The sequence below is a fragment of the Falco biarmicus genome, chromosome Z (assembly GCF_023638135.1).
Source record: "Falco biarmicus isolate bFalBia1 chromosome Z, bFalBia1.pri, whole genome shotgun sequence".
Lineage (NCBI taxonomy): Eukaryota > Metazoa > Chordata > Aves > Falconiformes > Falconidae > Falco > Falco biarmicus.
The window spans coordinates 40,955,626-40,983,416 of NC_079311.1; the positions used below are offsets into that span (position 1 = coordinate 40,955,626).

Below are 27,791 nucleotides of genomic sequence, written 5' to 3' on the forward strand. Positions count from 1 at the left end.
TCTAATGTTTTTTTCTGAATAAGATTTAGTTTTCCTTATTATACCTGCTTTTTCTTAGCAGACCTGAGGAAATCTGGTTCTTGTCAAAGCAGAGGGAAAGGTCAGAAACAAACTGTTACTTGACTAGATTTCAGAAATTTAACCTTGGGTGTCATTGTTGTACTTATTCTAACAAATTCACATAGATCGTGATTTTCAGCAAAACATCATTAATGATCTCTTCTCAAAAAAAGTGGCATTCTGTGTTTTCAAGGAGAATGTACTAAAGAGGAATATGGTTTAGGATAAATGATAGATCCTTCTGTTCCATCCTGCTCAACCTGTTGCTTTGACAGACTCATCCAAGTTGGCAAGTAGAGCCCAGTAGTGTCACTGGAAAGTCCTAATCATTGTCAGGTTTGAATGGCTCATCCCAGTGAAACCACCCATCTCCTCTCTTTAAAATACATTGCTTCTGTTGATTTTCACATCTGCTTCTCAGGACATTCAGGATCATAAATACTTGGAGAAAGTGTGTTGAGAAGTTTCCAAAAACAAATTGATTTATCTGGCTCCCCTGGAATGTCTTTTAAACTGTGTCATAAATTCCAGGACAGTTGCTATGCAAATACAGTTACTAGTGTAAAACTTGTCATGTTGCCCTATAATAAAAATCAAGTGCTATTTCTGTGTTGATGTCTAATTTAAGAGGTAATTGTCCCTTTAATTCAGGCTTCTATATTTTTCCCTATTGAAATGAGTGGGAAGATATTTACTATTACAGAAAGAAGGGGGAAAAGACTTCAAAGCTTTTGGGTCCCTTCTTAGTAAAGGCAGTATCAGAAGACTAAAGCACCTTTACCCCTTTCTGGAGTTGCAGGCACTAGCTGAGTTGATAGTATTTTCTCAGTCTTGTGTTGCTTGTCTCAGTGGAGGGGCAAATTCTGTTCCAGGAAAATAATTTGCAGGCTTTCACAGATGCATGTGCTTCAAGAGATTGTTCCCTCTGAGAAATGAACTTCGTGGAGTAACTAACTCAATGAATCCCTTGTAGCACATGGAAATCAGCCTTCATTACTTAAAGAGGAGTACCAGAAGAGTTGGCTGAGCTTGACAGAAAATAGGAAGGTAGGAAATGTTTTTCAGTTACTTAGTCCTCTTTAGAGTGGACAATAATCAGGGAACATAGTGACTTGTTTTCTTCATTTGTATTCTTGAAGTCTTTAGTTTCAAGTCTATTCTCATTCCCTCCACTTTCCCTGAGTGAGTTAATTAGGGGTAGCCTTGAAGTCAGTCTATAAATCAGAGGAATAAATGCTAAATCAGGCAGCCTCTGCTACAAAACCTGCTAGATATGAAGTACTGTGTTGATAAAGTAAATGATTTTATGTCTTCATGCAAATGCTCCTAGGATTATCTGTCTGTTAGAGATATTAGAAATGTCTCTGCAATGTTGAATGTTAAATTGATTTAGTTAGGATGTTACTCAGTATAAATTTCATCAATAAAATAAAGCTACTGGCAAGGTTGTTCAGCTAAGTTGGTCATTTTGAGGGCTTTTTGAAAACTCATTAATTCAGTTTCAGGCTGAAAGGGATTACGTTGCAGAATTTTAATCCAAGGCCATGGGGGTGGATATATTCTCTTGCTAGAACCAAGGTGGTTTCCTTCCTGCTTCTTACTTCATCAATAGTGAGGGAAATAAAGAAAGAAATAATTTCTGATATCACAGTATACCCGACTGCTCTTCATTTTCCAGAATCATGACACCTTATTATTTTTCCTTCTGAATGCAGCACTTCTGCCACAGACTCACCCATTTTTCTGACTCGCAGTATATGGCATTAGTGGATTAGACAGTGAGTGGTAGTTAATTTACTGCCAGAAATAACTGACTGCTATGTAAACCTCAAATTGTCTACTTCGCTGGAGTAGGCTAGGATTCATAACAGAGATCAATACAGGAGTGCATTTAGTATTGACAGCTTTCCCATCACGTACTTGAATACCTTCTGTTGGGCTTGAAATGGCTCTTTAGAAGTCGTTAGTGTCAAAATTAGTGATCTCTCCAATCTGAGGAATCCACACTGCAGCTGTATAAAATGTTATAATTTTTTCTTTTCCGAAATGCTCTGGGGGAGTTTCATAATGCAATAATGGAACCTATTACTAATTTTGAATATATCTGTAAGAACCTGTGTGAGAAAACCTCCTGAAGCCTTCTAGATTTCTCTGTAGTATTTTCTGTAAGAGTTGATTTCAAAAGTGAAAGGAGAAACTCACATATAAAGAAACATTGTTTTATACTTGGTCTTGGGGCTGGTTCTAACCAAGTTCTCCAGTAAGATGTGAAGTATTTTCTGGTACGGTCCCTTTAGATCTAAGAATTGCTGGAATATAAACATGGTGAACTTCGAAGCTTGAGGTGAAAACCAACTGTTTTCACTGCCATTTAGTTAGAAATTAGACATTCCCAATTTACACTGTATTTTTGATAATCAAGTTCATGATGTATAAGGTTAAAGAGGATGGACAAATACCGTAAGAAAATAATTACCTTGATGATCTTGTTGTTCTCAGTCAGTTTTTCTCTTTAGAGATTTTCTCTTGGAATGGTTTGCTTTTATCTTTCCATGTTCTAACTGAAAAGTTGGTTTCTTGCAGTTACTGAGTTTGTCTTATCCAGTTTACCTGCTAAGTGGCTTTGTTTCTGGCCATTATACACCCCTTCCACATCATTTGTGTATGTCATATTCCAACCCCAGCTGGCAGCTAAGTACCACACAGCTGCTTTCTCAATCTGCCGCCCCCTGCGGGATGGGGAGGAGAATCAGAAAAAAAGGTGAAACAATTTAATAATTGAAAAATATATAATAATGATAATAGTAATAATAATAACAATTGTAATGAAAAGGAGAAATAAAACCCAAAGGAAAAAAATCCAAGTGATGCACAATACCGCTGCTCACCACCTGGTAAGGCCCAGCTGCTCACCACTGACTGATGCCCAGCCAGTCCCAAGCAGCAATCGGCAGGCCCTGGCCAACTCCCCCCAGTTTATATTCTGAGCATGATGTTCTATGGTATGGAATATCCCTGTGGCTAGCTTGGGTCAGCTGTCCCGGCTGTGCTCCCTCCCAGCTTCTACTGCACCTGCTCACTGGCAGAGCATGGGAAACTTGAAGAATTCTTAATTTAGAGTAAGCACTGCTTAGCAGCAGCAAAAGCATCAGTTTGTTATCAACATTATTTTCACACTAAATCCAAAACACATCACTGTACCTGCTACTAAGAAGAAAATTAACTCTATCCTAGGTAAAACCAGGACAGTGTACTTACACAGAAGTGTAATGTTACAAGCGGATTTTGTGATAGAATAGCAGAAATCTGGTGTTCAAGAAACTGTTCACCTTACAAAAATCATAGTCATGGAATGGTTTGGATTGGAAGGGACCTTCAACTATAATGTAGTCTAACCCTCCTGCTGTGGGCAGGGATACCTTCCACTAGACCAGGTTGCTGAAAGCTCCATCCAACCTGACCCTGAACACTTTCAAGGATGGGGTATCCACGGCTTCTCTGGGCAGTCTGTTCCAGTGTCTCTGGCCTTCTGGGCTACAAGCACCCATGGCCGGCTCATGTCCAGTTTTTCATCTACCAGTATCCCCAAGTCCTTCTCTGCAGGGCTCCTCTCAATCCATTCATCCCCCAGTCTGCACTGATACTGAGAATTGTGAGCCAGGTGCAGGACACTTGGCCTTGCTGAACTTTCTGAGCTTTGCACGGGCCTATTCCTCAAGCCTGTCAAGGTCCCTTTGGATGGTATCCCTTCCCTTAAGTGAATCAGCTGTACCACATAGCTCGGTGTCATCTGCGGAGTTGGTGAGGGTGTGCTCAGCCCCACTGTCCACTCAACCCCACCCCACTGATGAAGATATTAAATGGTATTGGTCCCAGTATGGATCCGTGAGGAACACCACTCATTACTGGTTTCTGCTAGGGCGCTGAGCTGTCGACTATAACTCTTTGGACACAGCCATCTAGCCAATTCCATATCCATCCAACAGTCCATTTCTCAAATGTTAAGAGTGAATTGTCAGTATTTTTCTTCCAGACAGCTCTCTGCTAATGCAATATATAGTAGTAAAAGACTTATTACTTACAACCAGAATTAAGTGCAGTAAATGAGCTACATGTTCTAGAAATACGGAGAACTTTCTGGATCAAAGAAAGCATTTAAACCTTAGCTGAAAAATACTTTAAATTGTTACCAAATTTCTTATCTTTGTTGCATGTATGTATATCTCTCAGGCTTTGCACTGGCAATAGCATCTGTAAAATGAAATATTTAAGACATATAGCTGAATTCTAAATGTTTTTCATCTTCAATACATATTTTTCTTCTATACCTACCTAAAACCTCCTTTTATCTTGACTGAACGATCTCCTTATCCCTGTTTCCCTTGCCCCCTTCTGGCTGCTCAGGGGTTTTGCATGTTCCAAAGGAAATGCGTAAAATCTTAGCATGGATGTAGCAAGGTGCTCAGAAAAGGAAAAGCAAACAAAATCCCAACCAACCAACCAACCAACTAAACAAAAAAACCCATGAGAATGTTGCAGGCCATATGCAGACACTGATGATGTGTAGTAATTTTGTCTTGTCTTTCCCTCTATTGATTAGTCAACAATGACTATTGCACAAGGGTAAGGGGAAAGTAGTTTTGAAATTACTCTTCATGTAAAGAGTGTTAGATTAGTTTTATCCTTAGGAAAGCTCTGGTTACAGAGAGGGTCACAGGATAATGTATTTTATAGTGTTACAGCTGAATATATTGGGTTTTAAGATACTCCCTCATTTAGCTGTCATTAGCTGCCGTGTCAGCCTGTCAGGTCCTTGTCAGAGCTTTTTATGTTTGTTCTTCTCACTGTTGAAGCTTTCTGCAAGTCTTTCACTGAGCAATCCAACAAACCTTGTACTTTTCAAGCCACCTCCTTATCTCTAGCAAAAGTGGCATCCCAAGATTGTTGTTACTAACTGCTCTTTTATTTTTTTTTCAGCTTGCAGTCTGATCTCATTCTACTTAGCGAACTGTCCTATTTTGTAAGAACTACTTGTCTGAACCCTTGGTAACATTCTGAAAACAAATTTTAGCTTTAGTAATAGTTGCAAAGGAGAATAAAAATATGTACGGTTTCATGTTAATAAATTGATTAAGGTGTTTGGAAATTGTACAGTTTAATAGATTTTAGCCTTCACTTTTGACATATTTAGATGCTTGTACATTTTGAAAATCCACCTTTTTGTGTCTTTTTCTTAAGAATGCAAAAGTTGCATGTGATTTACTTCTTTGAAACTCTGGGTTGCCACAGCATTTTCCTTTCTCCTTAGTTTTTGGTAAGTCACTGCATGGCAGTAAAACAGAAGTTTCTCCTGTTGAGGGCTATTTAGGAAAAAAGTTTTATAATGAAAGAAAAAGGGTATTTAGACATTTAAATTAAGGCTGCAAGGTAGTAAATTAATCTTAAAACAAAGTACAATAAATAAGGTGTCCCAGATCCTTCTTACTTATTTTGATAGTAATGAATTTTCTTAGACCTTTGGTGTGCTTCTGTTGATTCTATCTTCTGTCTCACAGTAATGAAACATGGAATACAGGGAATACATCTAATTCCAAGACTTCTGAAGCAGTTGCTTAGGGATGTTCAACAAAAGCATGCATAAATATTTGATACAGGTTTCTGAAAGGAGAAAACAAGCTTACTGATTTTTATTATTTTAGTGTCAACTCTTTCATCAGATCCCTCTTTTAAAAAGCATATATGGAAACACCCTAAGACCATGGAATTCACAGGGCTTTCATCTGAACTTTCCTTTTAATTACATGTTTTTAAAATTAAGGTCTTTTTCAGTCTTTGCTAATCCTGACCTTCTGTTACAAAGGTTTTTATACTTACTGCCATACAAAATGTAATTTAGTTTGTTCTTTAAGTGTCAATGATACATAAAGCCCTAAAATGAATCTCTGGAAAGGGAATGTAGCTGTTGTTACATCAGCATGTAGCAACAGAGGACAGGAAGAAAAAAACCCCTGTAACAAATTGAGTGTGGATCATTTGCTAAGCAACACGAAGCTACCCCTGCTCAGTTATGACAGCAGGATGCAAAAACCAGCTCAAGATTTCACCTAACAGCTTTCCTAAATGAGTTCAGTTGGGAAGGTGCTGGGCTGTAAGATCTGCCCAAAAGACAGCAGAGCTGTAGTACAGAGCTGAGGAACTGGGGAAGTGTGAAACCAGGGTACTGTCAGAGAGAGGCCTCTGTAGGTGCCTGCAGAACCAGTGTTATCAAATGTGTTAATCTGACTTTACTCTGAATCTGTCATCAAAGGATTGTTTTGATTTTTATATGATGTATTAAAAAGTCATTATTTATCATTTATTAAATGTGACTTAAAGCATTCTGTAGCAAATGGTAAAGAAGTAAATGTTAAACTAAAATTTTATCATTATCTTTTCAAGATAATGAGGAAATTAAGCAAAATAAATTATGAGGCCAGACCCTGAATCCCATCAAAAATACTGTAGTCTCTTGAAGGAGCGATACAGAAAATATTAACTTTGTGCTTCCTCTTCTTGATCATGGTACTGATCAAGACTACAAGTGGGTTTTTTGCTGTGTAGCAATGTGACTACTACTATCCAGATGATACCAGACTGAAATGGCTCTCAGAGAACTGAAAAACCTACTTGAGGTCTGCCTGGTTTTGACATGGATAGCCTCCATTGCTATTGCAGTTACTGAAATCCTGTGGTGTGTGAACACATGTTTGATTGTAGCAGCTGCAGCATTTTCCTTCTGGTTGATGGCAGCTGCCTGTTCTTCTGTACCAATGGTGTAAAATGGCCACAACCAATTCAAAGATCCTACGCATACACAGCTCAATAGCAGTTAGTTCTTTTTACACAGCATGTTGTAGCCTAATACATTTTTAATTCCCTTCTGTTCATTTGTCACAGAGTTTACTGTGCCATCTTCTTTCTTCTTCTAAATGGGAAAGTAATGAAGCTGAAACGAGTACATTCATATCAACTCTTGGCTACACATCATCAGATTATTATTGTCAGTTAATTAAAAATGTAAGTATTTTGTGCAATTGAGGTTTTGTTAACAATAAATCACCAGTTTGTAAGCACATACATGGAGCTGTCATTGTGATAAGAAACATGGACTGAACTTTGTTTATCTTTTCTTACCTCAGCTACATTTACAGCCTTCTAAGGGAAAAAATGAAGTGGGAGCTCTCTGGAGAAATGAGAAAAAATTTTATTAGATTACACTGTAATAGATTTTCAGGAAAACCAAATTCCTGTTGCTGTTTCGTTATAACAACAAAAAAAATATCTGCCCTATCAATTTATTCTCCCTGTGAAGCTTAAATTACATATATTTATTCTGTATTTGAACATAATTTTTGGATTGTTTTCTTTGACTGTATGCACTGCATTTAAAATTATAGATGAGACCTAAATCTTAGGAAAAGTGTCTTTTACATTTAATATATAAAAATAATGGGAATAATTTTTCATAATATGTTGATCTAAATTAGATAAATCATATAAAAACTATTAGTAGTGCTCTTCTGAAAGTTTAACCTCAACTCTTGGGGAAGCAGAGCTAAAATAAATCGCTTCCTAGTTTTCCAAAGTGGAGGGTATATAATGTATGTTAAAAAAACAATTTGCAGTACATTTTATTCAGTGATCTGGATGGCTTTAATTTGGCACCAATAATTAAAAAAATTAAAAGTCAAACTGAGTGAAAAGAGAAAGTTATTAACCTGTACAGTATGTTGAGTCACATAGAGAATCATACAATTAATGTCTGCTTATTTGTAGTATGTGTAATTAATTTAATTTTTATTTTATTTTATTTAACAGATGGTCTTTTCGTTAGTAACAGAACTCGGAGAGAATCAGTTCAATGGACTTAACATTCAGGGAAGGTAGGTATTATCATAATTTTGATATGTGTTAGTTTGGATCATTACAGTTCAGCGAAGACTTTTTTATACTTGGGCAACTTAGGCTTCAGTTTGAATGTTTTGGATATATATGTAGATAATTTTAGGTGTGGACAAGCTTGTTAACTGGTGCTTCATGTGGGAATTTTTACTTAACCTGAGAGTCGTAGAGTGGGTTGTGTTGGAAGGCACCTTCACAGATCATCTGGCAGGGACACCTTCCACTAGACCAGGCTGCTCAAAGCCCCATCCAGCCTGGCCTTCAATGCTTCCAGGGATGGGGCAGCCACAACTTCTCTGGGCACCCTGTGTCTCACCACCCTCATTATAAAGAATTTCTTCCTAATACCTTATCTAAATCTACCCTCTTCCAGTTTAAAGCCATTACCCCTTGTCCTGTCTACTACAGGCTTTTGTAGAAAGTCCCACTCCAGCTTTCTTGCAGGCCCCCTTTAGGTGCTGGAAGGCTGCTATAAGGTCTGCCCAGAGCCTTCTCTTCTCCAGGCTGATCAACCCCAACTCTCTCAGCCTGTCTTCATAGGAGAGGTGCTCCAGCCTCTGATCATCTTCATGGCCCACTTCTTTCTGGACTTGTGCCAACAGGTCCATGTCCTTCTTATGTTGGGGGCCCCAGAACGGAATGCAGTACTTGAGGTAAAGTCTCACTAAAGCAGCCTTCCTTAGCCTGCTGGCCTTGGTTTTTTTTATGCAGCCCAGTATACAGCTGGGCCTCTGGGCTGCAAGCCCATGTTGCTGGCTTGTGTCCGTTTTTTTATCCACCAGTATCCCCAAGTTCTTCTCTGCAGGGCTGCTTTCAGTCCATTCATCTCCCAGTCTGCACTGATACTGGAGCTTGTCCTTACCCAGATGCAGGACCTTGCACTTGGCCTTGTTGAAACTCATAGACTTCATAATCATAATGGTAGCTACTCTCTCTCTCTACATGTATATATATAACACGAAGTTAACTGGGAGTTACTATGAGAAAAAGTAAAAAAAAAATAAAAATCTAAAGGAATATTTTCCCCTGTTTGTGTGAGTGATAGTTTAATATGACAGCATAGTAGTTACTTAGTGCTTGTTATGAATGGTAAAATTTGTCCATGCTTATTTAAAGAACCTCTCATTAAAGAACTTCCATTTGTTCCTTGGTCTGGTAGCAAACACTGCTGTGACAATACTGTGTATTTCATATATAACTATTTGAAATCCACCCAAGCACATAGTATTTCCACCCTTTAACTGCTTTCTTGGCTTGATTTTCTAAGGATGAGAGTCTGAGATGGAGAGTGGGAAGGAAATTGTGATGTGCTCTGGTCACATCGCCAGTCCAGATTTTTATGAGATGCTAATAATCACCTTGCAATATTGTGTGGGGTGTTCCTGCATGTCTAGGTGTAGTCAGTGAGAATAATCACCTTCTTCATCTGTACTACATAAATACAGTGAATTAAGCAAAAAGCTGCCACCATAAAAAAGGGGATACATTTGCCTAATGCTACTGTTATCACTATTTTTGACATGATCATGCCTTTTCACTGACCTTGAAGTGCAGATCATGGTCTTTTGTCAATCCTTTAAAAATTACCATATTTGAATACATCAGTAGATCCCTTGGTTTGCATGTAAATTAAGTGCATTCCAGCTGAAAAACAAAAGCAGAAATAAGGACTGCAATTTTTAATATAGTCTTTATATTAAAATTATGTCTTCTGTTTTAAATGCATGACTCCTTTGGTCTTCAGAGTCAAAGCTGCTGCTATGATGATACTAGTTTTATGACCTATTTAACACCACATAGCCTGTAAAATTACAGGAAGGAGGAGTCTGATTGAAAAATCTTCCTTTTATCATGAGCTAATAACTTGGCTATTTTTCTGCCTGCCTTCTTGCGCTGAGGTGCTTGCGTAAGGAAGAGTCAAGAAGCTGAGTTCATGTAGAGCTGACTTCAGTACGAGCATTACGAAGTTTTATTCTATGTAGAAAGCAAACACCCACATATTATAAATTAGGGTGAAACAGACTTAGCTGAAAAGCTAATGAGACTGTTGGGAAGAGAAATATTTGATTTTTACCAGAATAAAAGCAAAACTTAGGAGGATTTTTGAGTGTATGAATTCTGATACAGCTGTTTATTCGAGTTCCAGAGACAAATGTAGTTTGCAGTTAGAGGTGTATGTTGTCTTCTTTATCCATTCAGTGATGCTTACAGCAACACAGATTACAATGTCTGTTGAAATACATTGCACACAGTGGAATGCACTGTGTAGTATTCTCCAAGAACATATTTTGATGATTATGTAGAAGAAGAAAATTGCCTTTGCAGGGTTTTTCTTCCAAAGTTAAGAGTAAAGTAAACTGCTAAGGTTTGCTAATCCTGGATAAGGAATTAGAAACAAAATTTTGTAAAGGGGATTGAGTTAAAGAATCTCAGATCTGTGAACTTTACATGTATATCCCAGAAAACACTGCTGCACAATAAATATCAGCCCAGTAATTACCATTCTTACAGAAACACTTCTCATTGTAAAAGCTGCATCTTCAATGTAAGAAACCTTAAGCACGTATTTGGTTAGGTACTAATTCAGAAATCTGAGTCTTTGAAAACGCGTCAGGTTTTATTTCTCACTGTGGACACCACAATGGTACCTGATGTTCAAAGATCATTGCACTTCTGTTACAGCATATGCCAGCGACCATTAAGCAACATCTACTTAGGAGCAGCTTTAATACATGCAGGGCAGTAGAGTTAGCTCTTACTCAGAGTAACCTATAGTGTAATTCCTGTCTTAGCTCTTCATAGACTGTATTAGTGGTCTAACAGATTTTAGGTTCTTGCAAAGAATACACCCCTTTTAGTGAACAATGAAATCAGGAAAACTTTGCGTCAACTCAAGGAAGCCTTTACAAAAAATCTAGTCATTTTTAATTTGCTAGAATTCAGTATTTGAGAGTTCTTGGTCTTAATAAATGTCTTCCTGTCAAAACAGCTTCTAGAAAAATGTTCATATAGTTTCATGTGCTAGAAACTATATATACTGTGGTAAACTTGTGATTTCCTTTTGCAAATGTTATCTCTTATATTGTGTGCCATTGTCCTTTTTGTTTATGTTTCAGGTTCCACTGTCTTTACTAATTTTTAAGCATGTAGTTTTAGTGAGCTGGTCAAGTGAGTGGTTTGTATATATATTGAGATCCAAAAGCATTACATATTCCTTCAACTGTAGATTTGCAGGACAAAAACTTTTCAGCTGAGCACAGCAGGATTCATTTTCTTTGGTTCATAGAAGTTGTCTCTGTTGAGAAAGGTCAAGGAAACAATAGGAGTCCTTAGAAGCAGCTAGGTGGTCTGTTGTGAGGGTCTAGCAAACCTACATGGGAGCTGTGGATATGTCATCTTTCTTACCTGTGCTTTGCTGATCCTGGGAGAGACAAAGCATTCCCTGCTAGGAAGGGTGTGACGCTGAATGAACACAGCTGGCTGCAGTTCAGAATTGTGTTGGTATCCCTCAGGAGGTTTGCCTTGAGCACTAAACCACCAAATTTTGTCTGACTTCTCTTCAAGATTCTTCAGACAGTATGTAATGAAATGTCAACAGTCATTCCAATAAATAATTCTTCTGCAGTTAAGTATGCATCTCTTACGTTTAACCTTCTGTAATTAGTTTAATCTTCTTTTACCTTATCGGATTAAAATTTTGACTTTTTTGAAATATGATCTATATTTATTTTTCCTTCAGAGTTTCAGCCAGTCGTGTGCATGCCATGTCCCTTATCTGTCACCCTCTTGTTACTCTGCCTGATCTAATGCCATTGCTGGAAACTCTCCTTCTTTACCATGGAGGTGCATCAAAAGAAATTCTCAGTTCAGAGTTTCTGGAGGCTGTGAATGAGGCCTTTTTAAAGTAAGTAGCACAGTGTCTGTGATTTTTATGCTCTTTCCGTAAAGATTTTTAATTCAATTAAATGTCTTTTCTCTGGGTTTGTATGCTGAATGCACTGTACTTCTTTGGCATTATAGTAAAATACTTTGCTAGCAGTTGAATAGCAGAGCTCAGGTTGTAGGCCGTAGACAGCTTTAAATATTGACTGGAACTTTCTCCCACCTTTTCTCTTAAATGGAGGTTAAAGTCTTCAATAGATTTTAGGTGTTTTGTGAATGATACGATCAATTTTCATAGAACTGTAATTTACCTTTCCTATAAGCATATCAACATTCCTAACTTGACTTTTGAGAGCCATCGTTGTTTTTCTGTGCACAGATGGATCCTTATGTTTGAGTGTTTCCATATTTTTCTTTATTTTTTTCTGTGACATTGATTATCAAGTTTTTAAATTATCCTGTTCTTCAGCAGGGTATTTTTAATGAGTCTGAAATTTGTGAAATATAACTTCCTTTGTTTTGCTGCCATGAAAATCACTGATCTGATAAAATTAGTCTATGGATGAAAACTAGCTGAGTGAAGCTGAACATCAGCAAGATTGGCTGTGCCAGGGAAGGAAAGATGTCAGGGAAAGCACAGCCTACTTTTGGCTGAGAGTTGCTTTATTCAAGTTGTAGCTGAGGGGTTGTATTATAAACATTTTTTTTTTATATATGAGAGAAGGCCCTTTTTGAACACTTTACTTCAATTATCCATTTGTCTCCTTTTTAATCAGAGTTTTAATTGCTTCCTCTGTACTCAGTGTCATAAATTCTGAGATGTTCCAATGAAGATTTTTATATTGCTCCATTGAGGGGTCCAGCAAAAATAAGTAATTAATGGAAAAGCACAATTACTAATTTATTTGTACACATGTTACTAGAAGCTATGGAAAACAAGTGAAAAAGGAATGTGAAGGTCCGTAGTGAAGGATGTGTCCCAAAAAAGAGCGCACTTTCACTTCTCCATCTTTGTGGCTTCAGGCTGGATGTGTTCCACAAGCAGTAATGCAATTTGGGAAGCTTTCAGAGCAAATTCACAGGTCCAGCATGGATGGTCTATACTGATGTCATTGAGCACTGACAGGGATTGCCACTTCATAGTATGAGTCTGAATCCTTTAGATGGCTACAAAAGTTTCTTCTGACTGAAATCAGCGCCTCTTTCCTTAACTTTTGAGCTACTTGTTTATGACAGTGAGCAAAAATAGTTCAGTTCATATGACTCTTGACTAAGAGAGTCTTGCAGGGCCCTTGACTAAAGTGTATGGTTTCTCTGAGAGCAGATGTAGGCTCACACATGTTTTGCATTGGTATATTCCTGGACTGTCACTGAAGCTCATGTGATCTTAACTTGAATGTGTTTGTATTTCCCCCGCTACACACACACTCTAACAATTGAATTTTGTGTTCCCTAACTCTACCATTGTTTTCTGAACACTTGTTTTCCTTCTGAGCATGGGTGAAGCCTGCTCCAGGACATAGTGTTGCTAAATATGGAGACTTGCAGTGCTCCACAGAATTCAGCATTGTCCCAGTGGGACCCTGTGCAAGTTCAGTCTCAGAAGACTAGATGACTAGAGTTTACTTCCTATATGATTTTTAAATCTCGGATTTCAAGCACCTCTTTGTATGCTTATTAGATTTCTTTTCCTGGCATAGTATCTATAATATCTACCATGCTAACACAAAAACAAGAAAAAAAGAGGATTATGGCAAAATTAAATAATTGCTTGTCATACTTAAGTTACTCTGATGTGCATATATGCTTTGATACTGGTAGTTAAACAGCATCCTGAAATTGAGCATTGCTTTATGATTTTGAAATGCTATGTACTTCAATATATTTCTTGTCTACAGATCTACACTTTTAAATTAAGCTACTCCATAGTTTTGAATGGAAAAATTACAGCTTTTCAGATACCAGAATTCTGAAGGCTGATATTTAAACAAATGTTTGGCAAAATACATACTTAAAAAATAGATCCTAAAATGGTGTTAAATCTTCTTTCTACTGGTATTTTTTTATCAGTAATGTTAGTTTGCATATACTCTCCAGCCTAGTTTTAGGTTTTTTAATCTTCACTTGATTTAAGACCAATGCATATTTTTCTTGTTATTTATGTATTTTTTTGCTTTTAACATTTTAATTTGCATCTAATATGATATCTGCAAAAATATGTGAGGATGTTTTGTGCGGTGGTAACTCCTCTTCTTGGGTGGTTACTTTAGTATATTTGATTTATGCTGGACCACACCAATTGTGGTGGTGTTTTAAAACAGGCTACGCCTTTTATTTCCTAGTGATACAACACTGTTTCAGCTAAGCTATAGCTGAAGGCTTTAGGTGAAGAGAGAATTATTTTCTAAACCATTTATCTTTTACAAGGCTCTGGTCAGTGTTGGTGGGATGAAGACTTACCTACCTCTTCCTCATATTTTTTTTTTCCTTATTTCTCTGCAAAGACAGGTAATGCTTTGATTTAGCCAGCAGTAATACCATCGAGGACCTCACTGCTTATCTGTCAGCTGCTGACACTTTCTGAGCAGACCCACCTGCAGGAAGCAGTCTGGGTTTCAAAGAGCTCAAGTGTGGGGCAGGACCTTTCTCTAGAGTGGAAGGGAACTCCAGACATAAACCTTCCATTTCCATTTTCTGGGATCCATTATAATGAAATTTTTTATGTTTTAGACATGTGATAAGGTTTCATTTGTAGATGATGGTGATTTGCTGTTATTCTTTGCCATTATTATTTGACATTGACTGGGGTACTTTGAACAAGATTCCGCTCCCTTGTTCCAGGTTGGTTGATCTTTGTGTCTTCTTTTTCTCTAATGTACTTAAAAAAACACCAATCATTTTTGTCTTCCTTCCACTACATCAGGGAAAACAGTATTTTTCTCTCTAAACCAGGAAGAAGATCTCCCTCCCTGAACCAACTGTCTTCAGCCTCTGGCTTCGTCACTTACCAAGCCTTGAAAAAGCTACATTGTGCCTTTTAGACCAGCTGGTTTCCATTCAGATGAATTCACTGGAAGAAGTGGCTTGTGTCATAAAAGACTCACTACTGGTATGTGCAGTGTGTAGTATGTTTGATACCGACTGCTCTGTCACGCTTCAGAAATGACAGAGAGTTTTCAAGTACATCAGTGTATTTCAGGGAAACGGCTGTCCCGTGGCATGTAACTTGCTAAAGCAAAAGCAAATCCTGAGTCTTATAAACGCCACTACATTTTTAGCTTTTACACTGAACTGGTAGAAGAGAAAATACATTTCATTCAGTGAGGAAGAATGGATGAAGAGACGAGAATCTTACTGGTGGGGGTGCAGAGTACCTGCCTCTGTCTTAAAAAAAATTAAATTTTAGCCTGGGAGGATTTGAATCTGTTTTTACTTCAATCGCTGTGTCCTAGAGAGTTTAGCAGTTTAAACAACTGAAATTCCTTGTAGATTATTTTATTATGGACTGATTAGTTACTTGGTTTTGTTTGCAAACCTGAACAAAATTCTTATACACAAAACATTTGCTAAACTGTAGTTAAAGTTCTTTTTCAAATGCTGAGTTGTTCAGTGCACCAAAAATCTTTCCTATGAGAAAACATGACATAATACCTTTTCCAAAATAATGAGCTAGTTAGCAGCACTAAATGCAAATTTAACTGTTAATTATGATGTGAAATGGCATGTGTGCTATGCACTTAAATTATGTATTCATAAAATAGACATAAAAAATGGCACATGGTATCTTATTTTCAGCCTATGAAACTGCTTACAGAGTGTGTATTCTAGATAGGAAAAGTTATAGCCTTCCTTTTCAATTGGAAAATTTCAATTTCTGTTTTAGGGATCCATTATGATACTTGCAAATCTTGTAAATGCTTGGCATCAACAGCACTTCATATCTCATCTAGGGATCTTAAGTATTCCTAAAGACAAGGCTATATACAAAGCCTGTGCCTAATTTTTCTGTGTCAGATGTACTTGAGTTGAATACAGTACATGTTACCACACGTGACTGAACAACAAAAAAAAAAGTCTAGGTTATATATAAAAAGTAAAATCTTTGTTTTAATTTTATTGTTGTTTATTAACAACGTTCATATTTACCTAGTCTTCACATCCTGATCCCTGAAAAGAAGGGAACATTACAGTGCTAGCACACTTAGATTGTCCTTACTTTCCGCTGCTCCAAAGACTTTGTGCTTTCAAAGTAAGGTATTTACAGAGTAGAAAGACCTATGCAGCAGCCTTGAATGCTGGTTTAGAGAGGACATCCTGTGGACAAGGAGTGGAATGAATGGAGGTATAAAGAAGGGAGCAGTTGGAAGATGGGTACTGCTGATTTATAGGCATTGATAAGAGGGAAGGTGCATAAATGGGAGATGGCATACCAATTAAAAACAACAGGATGAGAAGCTTCAGAGAGGCAGTATAAGAGGAAGATCTAATCCTCAAATTGTGTTCTAGAATACTTAATGGTGTTTTGTACAACTTGCACACATGGTACTATAAAGATACTTGTGTGACATTAGATATGTCAATGTTTTGAATCCAACAGTATGATTAATTTAGCCTGCCTGAAATATATTTAAATATTTATTTAGGAGTCTGGGTATGCATTTTTTGGCAGTTGGATTACGGTATTTGAGGGATGTGACCTCTGTTTGCCTTATGGATATCATAATAAGAAGTGGAATCATGAGACAAAACTTGATTTATACATGTTTTTCCGTTTAGAAGAAAAGCTCTGTAGTACAAATAGGCAGAAATATGTTAGTGATTTGATTGTAGTATATGATAAGAAGGACGTTTCAATAAGCTTTTACATAATTGCATTGTCATTTATCTAAATAAAATATCTTGATGCAGTAACCAAACTGTAAATAAACCTCACAGAGATCCATCGTACCCAGATAGTTGTAAACCACCATACTTTTATTACGAAAGATACTTGACATGCAATACTCTTATATTTTAATTCCAAGAGCAATTGTAGTGTTGATGTCCGCTAATTTGTCTTTTATATGGTTCGCTATTAGATTTGTGGGTTTGGGGCTAAACTGGAATTAGTATTGGAAATTCTGTAGTTATTCAGAAGTAGTGAAAGCAGGTGAAATGACCATCACAAATGTCGTTTAAGCTTCTTCAGAATTTGGTGGGTGAGTGGATGTCTTTCTTTCTAAGTGACTTTAAGGCTTGTACATGTGTGTTAACTAAAATTTAAATAAATACACATACTAGAATTTTACGTTTAATCAGAAATGCAGATATGTATATAAATAAAGCACATCTGTAAAAGGGGATGTGAATGAATCAGTGTCAATTATAGTTCATATTCAGTTCTTTGCTTTCTGAAGTAGTTTTATTTCTTTCAAAGTTACGTTGCAAGAAAAGTGCAGTAGATTGAGAGGGCTTAAAATTTGCTGGTTTCGCCTTCATGAACCATCTGTCATTGCTGCATTTTGTTTTTCCACCTTGTCAGCGTTCCTAAGTCCAGCCGAGTATCAAAATTATGTTTCACTCTGCAGTTAAAGCTCTAGCTGTAGGGTCTCCCTTGCTGTTATTTTCACTTTAGCATTTCCGAGCAAGTAGTTTCAGTGGGTGATACGGTGACTCGCAGTGCCTACCAGTATACCAAGCTGAAGACTGCTCTTGTTCTCATGCCCTTGCACTGCCCTTTTGCTATGCCTTATCCCGAAGTTCCGAGACCAACTGGATCCACCCTCACCTTTCACTGGGAGCTGTGCAAACGAAACAGGCATTAACAAAGGAGAAAGGAGGAAGGATATAGAGATAAAATAAGAAATGTTTTTTGTTGTTGTAATACCTTCTGGCTAAGTTACAATTAGTTCCCACAGTATTGCTGGTCTTCAAAACCTGTGGTGTTATGGTAAATTTTTTGAAATAGCGCACACAGATTTATTCATAATGTTGAAGAATTCAGGAGCTTTTTAAACCTCTGTAAAAAGATGTTTATGCTTTAAAAGTAAGTGTATGCTTCAAAATAAATCTAGATTTGGACTTGGTATAAGAAAGATATTAAGTGACATTTCTTACTTTTATTGGTAAATATAAAATTCAGGAATACAGGTAGATATACAATTTGGAAATACAGACAACATTTGAAATACAGCCGTGTAGTTGTTTCCTAAAGCTAGATGTTTCTAACTTCAGAAATGCGTCCAGTTAATTGCATGTGAGTTTGGAAGTTGAGAGAACCAGTATTTGTGGTGCTGCCACCTCAAATCTGTTGCTGTGTGATCTTGGGCACAATTTGTTTCTGTATGTTTACTCTTACTTGTGGTTGTTACAGAGCATTCTACGATCTGAACAAAAGCAGTATATGATGATTAGTGTGTTCCTCTTTGTGCCATTTACTTGCTTCCTGTAGATACAAATTTCTTTTTCTTGCTTCTTTGTTCAGTTCTGGCTTTGTACTGTAAATTAGTTATACACAATTCTTCTTTCTGGTAACACAGATAAAAAGTAGTGTAGTTCTATAGAATTTGTGTATGTCATACTTTATGTTGCAGTGTATTTTTCCTGTTTCATTTCTTTCAAAAATCCCAGTGGTTTTGTGTGTGGGTTTTTTCTGAAGAGGCACATGTTCTTCAGATATGTAATCATAATATCACACGTGCAGCTCCGATTCCCCATGTCTGCATCTTTTTGGTTTAGTGTGTGTTGTGCTGTATGTATTGTGCATGTTTTAAAAGTAATGGAACAAGTTCCTGGTAAATAGTATATTTTGTTTTCTGAGTTTTCTGTGAAAAATACTTTGTGTGGTCACAGGCAACATTAGTAAAATATGACATGCCTTTTTATTTTCAAAAAATAAGGTAATAAAGTCAACAACATGAAAGCCCTATGAGGATCCCTCCTGAAGTTGATAATCCCTCACAATGCCGAATTGCTGCTGGCTGCAGCAGAATTGTGCTGCCTGCTCTAGTCCAGCTACACAACAGGCACATCTTCAGTTTGCCATGAAGACTTTTTGTGCTATGATAGCATTCTTACTCTGAGTGCTTGCAAATTAGTTTTGTGGCATTCGATAACAGTGGGGTTTGTTTTTTGGGGGTTTTGTTTGGTTTTTTTCCCTTTTGAATACCGGTGATTAAATTCATATTGAGTTCAGTAGTATAGATTAAATACTAGGAGCTTATTAACTGTCGTTTTATGTAGCGAGCAGTGTAGATTGCTTGCTGCTGTCTGGCAGGTGCGTTTTTCATTGTTGCATACAGCACATTTATTTTGGTCTTGTTCAAAAGAACTATGATTTAATCTTGTGATGTGCGGCAGTGTGCTCATGACCCTTTCTAGTTTATATTCAGCCTGTCCTAAGCAACAGTGGGTTGGTATGTCATCATAGAAGTATGTGTGCAAAGGTAGGCAGAGTGAAAAGGCAGTGGAGAAATGGCTGAATTCAACCATTTATCCGTCAGGACTGGAAAACCTACTTTGTACTTTCCAGTGTTTTCACAGAATTGCAGAATGGTTGGGGTTGGAAGGCACCTCTGGAGATCGTCCAGTCCGAGTTTTCCTTGTGAAACAAAAAAGAGATGAACGTGTCGCTTGTGTCATCGAGCCATGTTTTTTCTCCCCCTAGCAGTGACAGTTTGGGGACCCGCCTTGCAACAAGCTGCATGCTGTTCTTCACACATCCGAGCACCCGGCTGTAAATACTGCCGAGCACTAGGTGACGCACATTCAATAGAATAACTTGGCTACAGCATGTGACAGGGTGGTAAAACATGACTAAAGAGGTGCCACCTCGTATTTCCAGTATGGCAAAGACAACTGTGAGAAACAAGGAGCTTTTCTAGATAGTTGCTGTTAAAGGCTGTCTCTGTTTTCTGATATTGTCATATAGGTATCTTGTAAAATAAAGCCCTTATTCTGTTTGTGTGCAATTAAAAAGAAAAAAAAATCTATTCTACTTGGTACTTTTTAGCTTGAAGCAAATGCATAAATGTTTTCTTTGCAATAGTGCATCAGGCACTTAAAGCTGTTACAATAAATGCCACTTATAAATGCTATTACTTCCATGCATCCTGAAGGTTACAGAATGCATTTTATTAAACATCCATTACTCTAGAATGTTCAAGAACTATATTCTTACCAGGTCTTCAGGTGCTAGCTTCAGAAACACGAAGCACAAATTTGTTTTTTAACTTAGGCAGATATACCTTTGGGAATGTGTAAGTAGTTTTTTGATCTTGGTACTCTACAAAAGCCTAGTAAATCTTAGAATTTAAGGATATGGGATTAGAAAGTACGTTGTTAACTAGTGTGTGTTTAATATAACAACTTTTCTTAAAACAGACTGTTACGTGGTAACATGATAAAAAGCTTCACTAGTTTAAAAAGACTATTTTGATGCACTGAGATATTTAGCTTGTACTAGCAACTATAAAATTCACAAAAGAAGATAATACGGTGAAAAAACATCTTGGGCCAAGATGTGTGTGGTAGTGCTAAAGGCAAAGGTGATAAAATAAATTTAATTTCTGGAATTTAATTTTGAAGATGTAGTGAGAATCTCAAAGCACACCCAAAAGGGATTGTCTGTGAAGAGGAATTAATAGCTTTTCATAAATCTGTTCCCTATCTCTTTCCTTTAGTAATTACATGCAACAACCTGTTCTATCTGCCACCTTTAGTATTTTTAGTTGTTGTTTGGGATGCCAGATGTTTGCATTCATCAGCTGTTTAGCCTGCCTGGTATTGCTGCGGATCTCCTTCTGTGACTTTGATGTAGTCATTTTGCAGAACCTAATCCTAAGGAAACCTGAGTGTTTTTAGTAAGAGTTGATCTGACATTTACAGTTTAATAATTGCAATGTAATAGCATTCATGAGTTAAGCTGTAAATTGTACAGGGGCGGGTGTTTTTTTTTAGTTGTTTCTTATTAATGACTGATTTTCTTTCATTTGTTTATCAACAGCCCCAAGCAGCAAGCCATCCTGCCATTTTCAGAATTGTTAACGAAATTTTCAAGTAAGTTTTGAAATTATAGTGGGAAGTGTTTCAAATAAATGATCAATTTAAACACTGAGGTTTTCTTCATGAGGAGGAGTATTATGATCTGGGACGTATTATAATTATGGGATGGTTTTTTCTTTACCTTAGTGTCTCCGTCTGTGTAATATACTGCAAGTAATGAAAAATGTTAAAAATCACGTGAACTTCACATAAAAGTTAACATTATGATGATAATCATTGATACAGTTGACTACATTGTATCTTTTATATTTTATCATATATATCTGCTAAATTAAAATAGCCTTTAAAATGTATAATTTATTTTGTATTTCAGTAGATATTTGATTTTGAGGTGAAAATTATAAATGCTGAAATACCTTGTCCCATGCCAGCACGAAGATGGAATTTAGCTGCAACACTTGCACTTACCAATGGAGCCTCTTTTACATTGTTTATAGTCTTCAGGATTTATATCAGCTATGCTCTTAATGGTATTAAACTGTTGATCTGCCTGTTAATAAGTTTGGGTTTGAATGCATTAGTTTTAAGCAATATATATTATTTACCACGTGGGGGCTTCCAGTCCTTTCTACTCAGTTTTCAGTGGCTTTTTCTCTTCACTTCGCTTGGCTTACTCTTTTCACATAGGTCTGCTGCTGGGGTTTATCAGTATTACAGTTTTGATACAACAATAACATATTTAGTGACTGACATTCTTTGTTCATCAAGTGTTTTCCTTCCTAAGAAGAGCGGGCAGCCAAGTGCACATGTTTGGGGGCATTTGTGTGTCTGTGTGCATGTTTGTTCAGGTTTACACAGCCACTAACATAAGAATCTTTGCTGTAGAAACCATAGACTGCTGCATTGTGAGAGTGGAATCACTTGACTGCCACAGCAATAACTGCCCTTTCTGTTGCTGGTCCAGTATCTGAGCACAGCTAGCATTTTCTGAATAGTTCAGACTAGTCACTTTCCCAAAGCAAAATGCACGTGAAAACTGATGTGACTTCAACAGGCCTGTACTGATGTCTTAGGCCATATATTGTGATGGTGTATGGAGACATAATGTGTTCAAGCTTCCTGACTTATTTAGGGTCATGGTATATAAAATATTTTCTACAGACAACATGAGACTACGTAACTCTCTTGCACCCTTCTCATTTGGTAGACAGTAGAAATGGATGAAACACTGTTTCTCAGATAATGCAGGGCCTTGTCCAGCAGAGTATTTCCTAGTAAAACTTTGCACTTGTGTTACTGTTCCAAATCATCTTAGAAATTCATCATGTTTTCCTGTTGCTCAGCCTACATTTCGGCTCCCTAGCTTGCTTTCAGTTGTTCCTACTTTGTGTGCTTGTTCCTCTATATTGTTGGTATTAAACACTTAATATATTTTTAAAATACTATGTGTCAGGTCCTCTTGGTATTACATGAAGCTCTTATGTATGTTTTCTGGCTTTTGCAGACCAATTGGTTTCTGCAGCTTTTTATTCATTTTTGTTGTATTTCTCTGACATCCCTCCAGCTATTACCATGTGGTATGCAGACAGTAAGATATGTGATGGTCTTAAAAGGTCTTTTCCAACCTAAATAATTCTATGATTGTACTTCAGATGTAGTCACATGTGAGATTTTAGAAATCTGCTGATAAAGAACTTGTACTTCATTGCTTGGAAACTGAGTTCTGTTTCTGCAGCTGGCACAAAACTCCTTTTCTTTTAGGGGCTAATATTCTGTTAAAAGTACAGATCTAAGCCTTGTGTCTCTTTCAGGAATAACTTTTCCTGCTTATTGTGCATGCTTTTTGTTGAGGTTGATTGTGCTGAATTGTTTCATTTCAGAGATATTAACTTTCTTTTTTTTTATTTCCCAAGCAGAAGCTTATTTTGTTGCTAAGTATGGCTATACAGAAGTCCATACAGCTAGACTGTCTTGAGGTTCTGTGTGCTGTTTCCCGTGTTTCTATTAGTGTTTACACCTGCCTGTAGTTTTGTGAAATTCCTTTGCTGCAGTAATGTGTTAGCTGTTCTTATGTTTTACATCATTATGGAAAGAATGAAACAATTCTCTAATAAAAAAAACTTAGATCTCAGTGGACCCTTACTTTGAACATTATTTTTTCCTTACTGTTACATGCCTTTCAAGTAAAGACAATGAAAATTACTCTTTGCTGCCCATGTGTTTTTCTGCTCCATTTGCTGAAGGTTACATTATGCCCTGTGGAAGGCCAGTTAAAGTGTTAACCTTCCTGAATCTCCAGAGTAGATTTTATGATTTCACCACTGAAAGCACATTGAAATGCATTGGTTCCTAATTAAAGCTGTAGCAATTACTGATCCAAAGTATGCCTTTGGTATACACATATTTCTGTTTGTGCTGCTGATTCATTTCTTAATGATCACTAAGGAGTCACAGTGACTGAACAACAGCTGTATCATTTAAGTTCAGGGCCCTTGTGTAGTTTTTTAAATATGTAACTTTTACATTTGATCAGCTTTTGTTTGTTTGTTTGTTTCCCTGGCTCCAGTAGGAGTGTTATATTAATAATTTAAGTCAAGATTATTTTTTTGCTACAGGTACCATATATCCCAGGAGATAGATTGTACTAGATTGTACTTTTCTCTGATTTTAGATAGCCTGTGGGATACAATCACACAAAGCACTAAAGTATGCTGAACTGTAAGCGTGGGAGTAGTTGCTCTGAACCCTGTAAGATTGTTCAGATGCCAGATTTGCTTAATAAATTTGTTGCAGTCTCTTTTTTAATTTTACTTTTTTTTTTCCCCTGGTGGTCGGGTGTCTGCATGTATATTGTATATACTTACTAAATTTAATTTATTTGTAGGAGTAGCATATGTTTTTGTTAAAGTAAAAATAAAGTAATGAATCGACAGCACACAAAGAATGTACATTTTGTTTCTTCATTCAATTATCTGTGGTGTGATGGGCAGATTAATTAACTGATTGTTATAATCTAACTTTTCAATGCTTAGGAATGCACTGCTGGAAACTGATGGAACTCCAGAAGTGATGACCATTATACAGGTGTTTACACAGGTTTTCCTTCAGGATCATCAGAATGAGAACAAGCAGGTCAGTCAAGATCTATTTCTTGATGTTTCTTTTCCGCGAGAAGTTATGAAAGTTCACAAGAAGAGAACAATGCTACTCTTAAGAATCGTGACTGAATATAATGAATATAAATAGTAGCATCTCCCTACAGCTGTATATACTTGCCAAAGTTTAGTTCAAACATTTTCACCTGTGAATAAAATTATAGTGTGAAACCAATACGTACGAGCAATTTACCTGACATTACCCTGGAGTAATCCTGCGACCTAAACTGTGATTTTCACAGGAGCAGTTCCCATGGTGCTGAAGTTTCTGCCTGTATGGTGAACATGATAATGACCATCCATCTTTGGTGGGAAGGATAAGAAATTTTAGATAATGTTTCTTTTGCAGTAGCAGGGTTTCTGATGATAAACGAAACAGAGATAATAACCCCATCCCCATTCCTCCAAGTAAGTGTAAGCAGGATACTAAGTAGTTGTATTTGTCTGTTCAGAAGGTAGAAGACACAGAATACATACTGGTTTCAGTTTCTGGTCTTGCTGCTCAGGAATTTTTCCTCAGTCTAAAGCTTCAAATTTCCCAGCTTAGTGTCTCTTCTTCTGCACAGATATTTATACAGGTTTTACTGAACTGAATTAAGTAGATTAACTTTTGTATGTATTAATATAAACAAGAGCAGGATCAGTTTCTTATTTTTAAATTTCAAAATGGAGATATGAAAAGGTTTTGTCACGTTTATTCCTGGGTTCCCAAATCACACTGTCATTTCACATCCTGACCATTTTGTTTGGTTGTTTAACTCCAGTATATATGATTTATATGGTAAGTTTGGAAAGTATCTTATTGTTTAATAGCTCTCACTTTAGACTTAAGAAAATTTCCAGTTCCTTTGATTTTTACAGCCTTTTGGGGAGACTAGTTAAGAAAGTATTGGGACTTCTTGGAATTTTTGATCTCCTGGCCTTTAAATAGCAATGTGATTGAATATGTCTTCCAGCTTCAGGCAATATGAAATAAGGATGAAACTGCAGCTATATTGCTTAATATGTAGGTGCTGTGCATGTTAATTTAATGCCACTCTGACTGCATGGCAGCAGCACGCTGTGTAGCCCCAGGTGGGGGTGACTGGGTGGAGAACACAGGCAAAGATTCTACACCCATCAGACACCCAAGAGCTAATCCTGTTGTGCAGGGGATGCGTTTGTTTCAGGGTGAAAGTCCTTCACCTGCTGGCATTGTGACATGACTATTGCCCATTTTTTTGAAGTGGTTTTAAATTTTAAGTTTCCTCTACTTTACTTGTATACGGTTTAATTCATGGGCCTCTAATTAAGGTGTTGTCTTCAATATTAGAATTCAAAATTGCTTGTTTCACAGTTTATGAATCTACTATAATGTTAACTAACAGTTGGCATACCAAAATGCAGGCACAGAGTGCTTCCTAAACTTCGTTTAAATCAGTCATCGTATTTTTTGTCATACCAATATTACATACGTTCATAAGACACCCATCTTTGTGGTATCTTGGCGGGACACAATGTGCTTCATTAGCATTTTACAGAGGAATGCTAAAATTATTAATGACGGAAGATGAAGAGGGTTCTAGCTGGGTCATCTAAGAACTTAGGAATATATAGTATAGTTAATTGAAAAAAGGCTAGGCAAAAAGATGTGTCCACAAAATATTCAGAAGAACCAGGTCATATCTGGTAGTTGCACAGGTTTGCAAGGTAGGAGGAGAACGATTCTCTGTTGCAGTATGACACTGGTCAGAAATAGCTGTCTTTTCTAAAAGCTTTGTAGACCATTTAGCGAGAACAAGATTGGGCAGGGGCAGAAAAAAGCTAAGGAGTGTGAAAAAACAGTGCTGCAGGGTTTAGGAGTAGTCTTGTTTTGGGAGACTGAAAAAGGTATAAATGGAACATAGGGTTTAAACCTGCTTAAGAAAAAGACCATTTCTGTAGTCATTGAATAAGAAATTTAAGAATGGGTGTACTGAGATCACTGTTGGGATAATCTTTTCCGTGCTTTGTACAAGCAGATTTTCTTCAAGTTTGTGATGAAAACTGACCTAAGGATATTTGGGTCATGTTGCTTGTGAATTCATGAACTTAATGTTCATGGTTTTATTTGATGGAAATTATAATTTCCTCCAGGGTTATTTTCCCTTGATCATTTCAAAATTGTCAGTTTTTCTTTTAATTTTTTTTTTTAATTTTCAGTTTTCACCTGAGAATTTTCTTCTAAATAGCTGGATAAATATTTTAAGCCAGCTTAAAATTTTGTTTCCTGGTGTACATCGTAGCCATTGTTATAACCAGCCACATCCAGACTCGTTCTGTCTCTTTATACCTTGTTGTGCACTTTGTGATGGCTTATGTAAGGAAGGAACTGTCTAAAATACTGTGTTTGTATGATGGGATGCAAACTTTTTTGCTTTGCTTAAACAGTATGCTGAAAACGGATTTTCACTTACTTTACAGTGCTGTTCTCATATGTAACATGCTGTTGGTTTTCTTGGCTACTACTAACTGTGTGAAAAGTCCATTTTTCATGGGGATTTTTGGTGCAAGCTAATTGAGTACATGCATAATTTAGTATAGGGATTATTATTTTTTGATTAATGTAATTTCACTTGACAAGTAGACTTTTAGAATCTTACCATACCGGTGATAAACAGACTGTCTGATAATACTGTATATATTAGTGTGCTTTAATTTCAATTACCTGTTTTTACAGAACAAAAAAATTAATAGAGAATGTGTCATTCCCTTTGTTTATAAGATGCATGCATGTATATCCAAAGGAAATGAGTTACTAAATAAGGTCTTTAAATCTGTTGGATTTAAAAATTTATCACATTTTGTAGAGTCTGTGTTCCCCATCTGTGTGTTGAGAGATTATATATTTGCTAAATAGTCTATTATTCCTAAAGAAAGGAGACAGAAGGTCTAAGGTCATTGGTGTGGAGACTTGAAGACTGAAATGATAGACTCATAGAGTGGGTGAGGTTGGAAGGGACCTCTGGAGGTCACCTTGTCCAACCCCCCAGATCAAGCAGGGCCACCTAGAACCAGTCACCCAGGACCATGTCCAGTTGGCTTTTGAGTATCTCCGAGGACTGAGACTCAGGAACCTCTTTGGGCAACATGTGCTAGTGCTCAATCACTTTCACAGTAAAAAAAGGGAAAAATATTTTTTGATATTCGAATGGGAACTCCTGTATTTCAGTTTGTGGCTGTTGCCTCTGGTCCTGTTACTAGGCACCACTGAAGAGAGCCTAGCTCCATCTTCTTCGCACCCACCCTTCAGGTATTTACAGACATTGATAAGATGGCCTTTAAGCCTTCTCTTTTCCAGGCTCTCTCCACCTTCCCTCATACGACAGGTGCTCCAGCCTGTTAATCATCCTTGTGGCCCTTTCTTGAACTCTCTCGGGGAAGTTCACGTCTCTCTTGTACTGAGGACCTAGAAACAGACATAGTACTCCAGGTTTGGCTGCTGAGTGGCTGCTCACCGGAGCTGAGGAGAGTGGAAGGATCAGCTCTCTCGACCTGCTGCCAACCCTTTGCTTAATGCAGCTCAAGATACATTTGCTGCCTTTTCTGGCAGCAAGGGCACATTGCTGGCTTATGTTCAACTTGTTGCCCACCAGGACCCCAAGGTGCTTTTCTGCAAAACTGCTTTCCAACTAGTTGGCTTCCAGAATGTGCTGCTGCCTGAGATTGTTCTTTTCCAGGTGCAGGACTTCATACTTTCTCCTTGTTGAAGTTCATGAGGTTCCTGTCAGACCATTTCTCCATCCTGTCAAG

At 37.2% G+C, this 27,791-nt stretch overlaps 1 protein-coding gene across 8 annotated transcripts in view; it reads left to right on the plus strand.

Annotated features, from left to right (window-relative positions):
• Positions 1–27,791, plus strand: part of FANCC (FA complementation group C) — a 91,458-nt gene that overhangs the window by 52,589 nt on the left and 11,078 nt on the right. For all 8 annotated transcript variants that reach the window (XM_056325275.1, XM_056325272.1, XM_056325277.1 and 5 more), the window contains 6 exons: positions 6,997–7,116; positions 7,918–7,982; positions 11,741–11,905; positions 14,836–14,992; positions 20,867–20,919; positions 23,898–23,997. In XM_056325275.1, the coding sequence (XP_056181250.1) occupies positions 6,997–7,116; positions 7,918–7,982; positions 11,741–11,905; positions 14,836–14,992; positions 20,867–20,919; positions 23,898–23,997 (660 nt within the window). The remainder of the gene's footprint in view (positions 1–6,996; positions 7,117–7,917; positions 7,983–11,740; positions 11,906–14,835; positions 14,993–20,866; positions 20,920–23,897; positions 23,998–27,791) is intronic.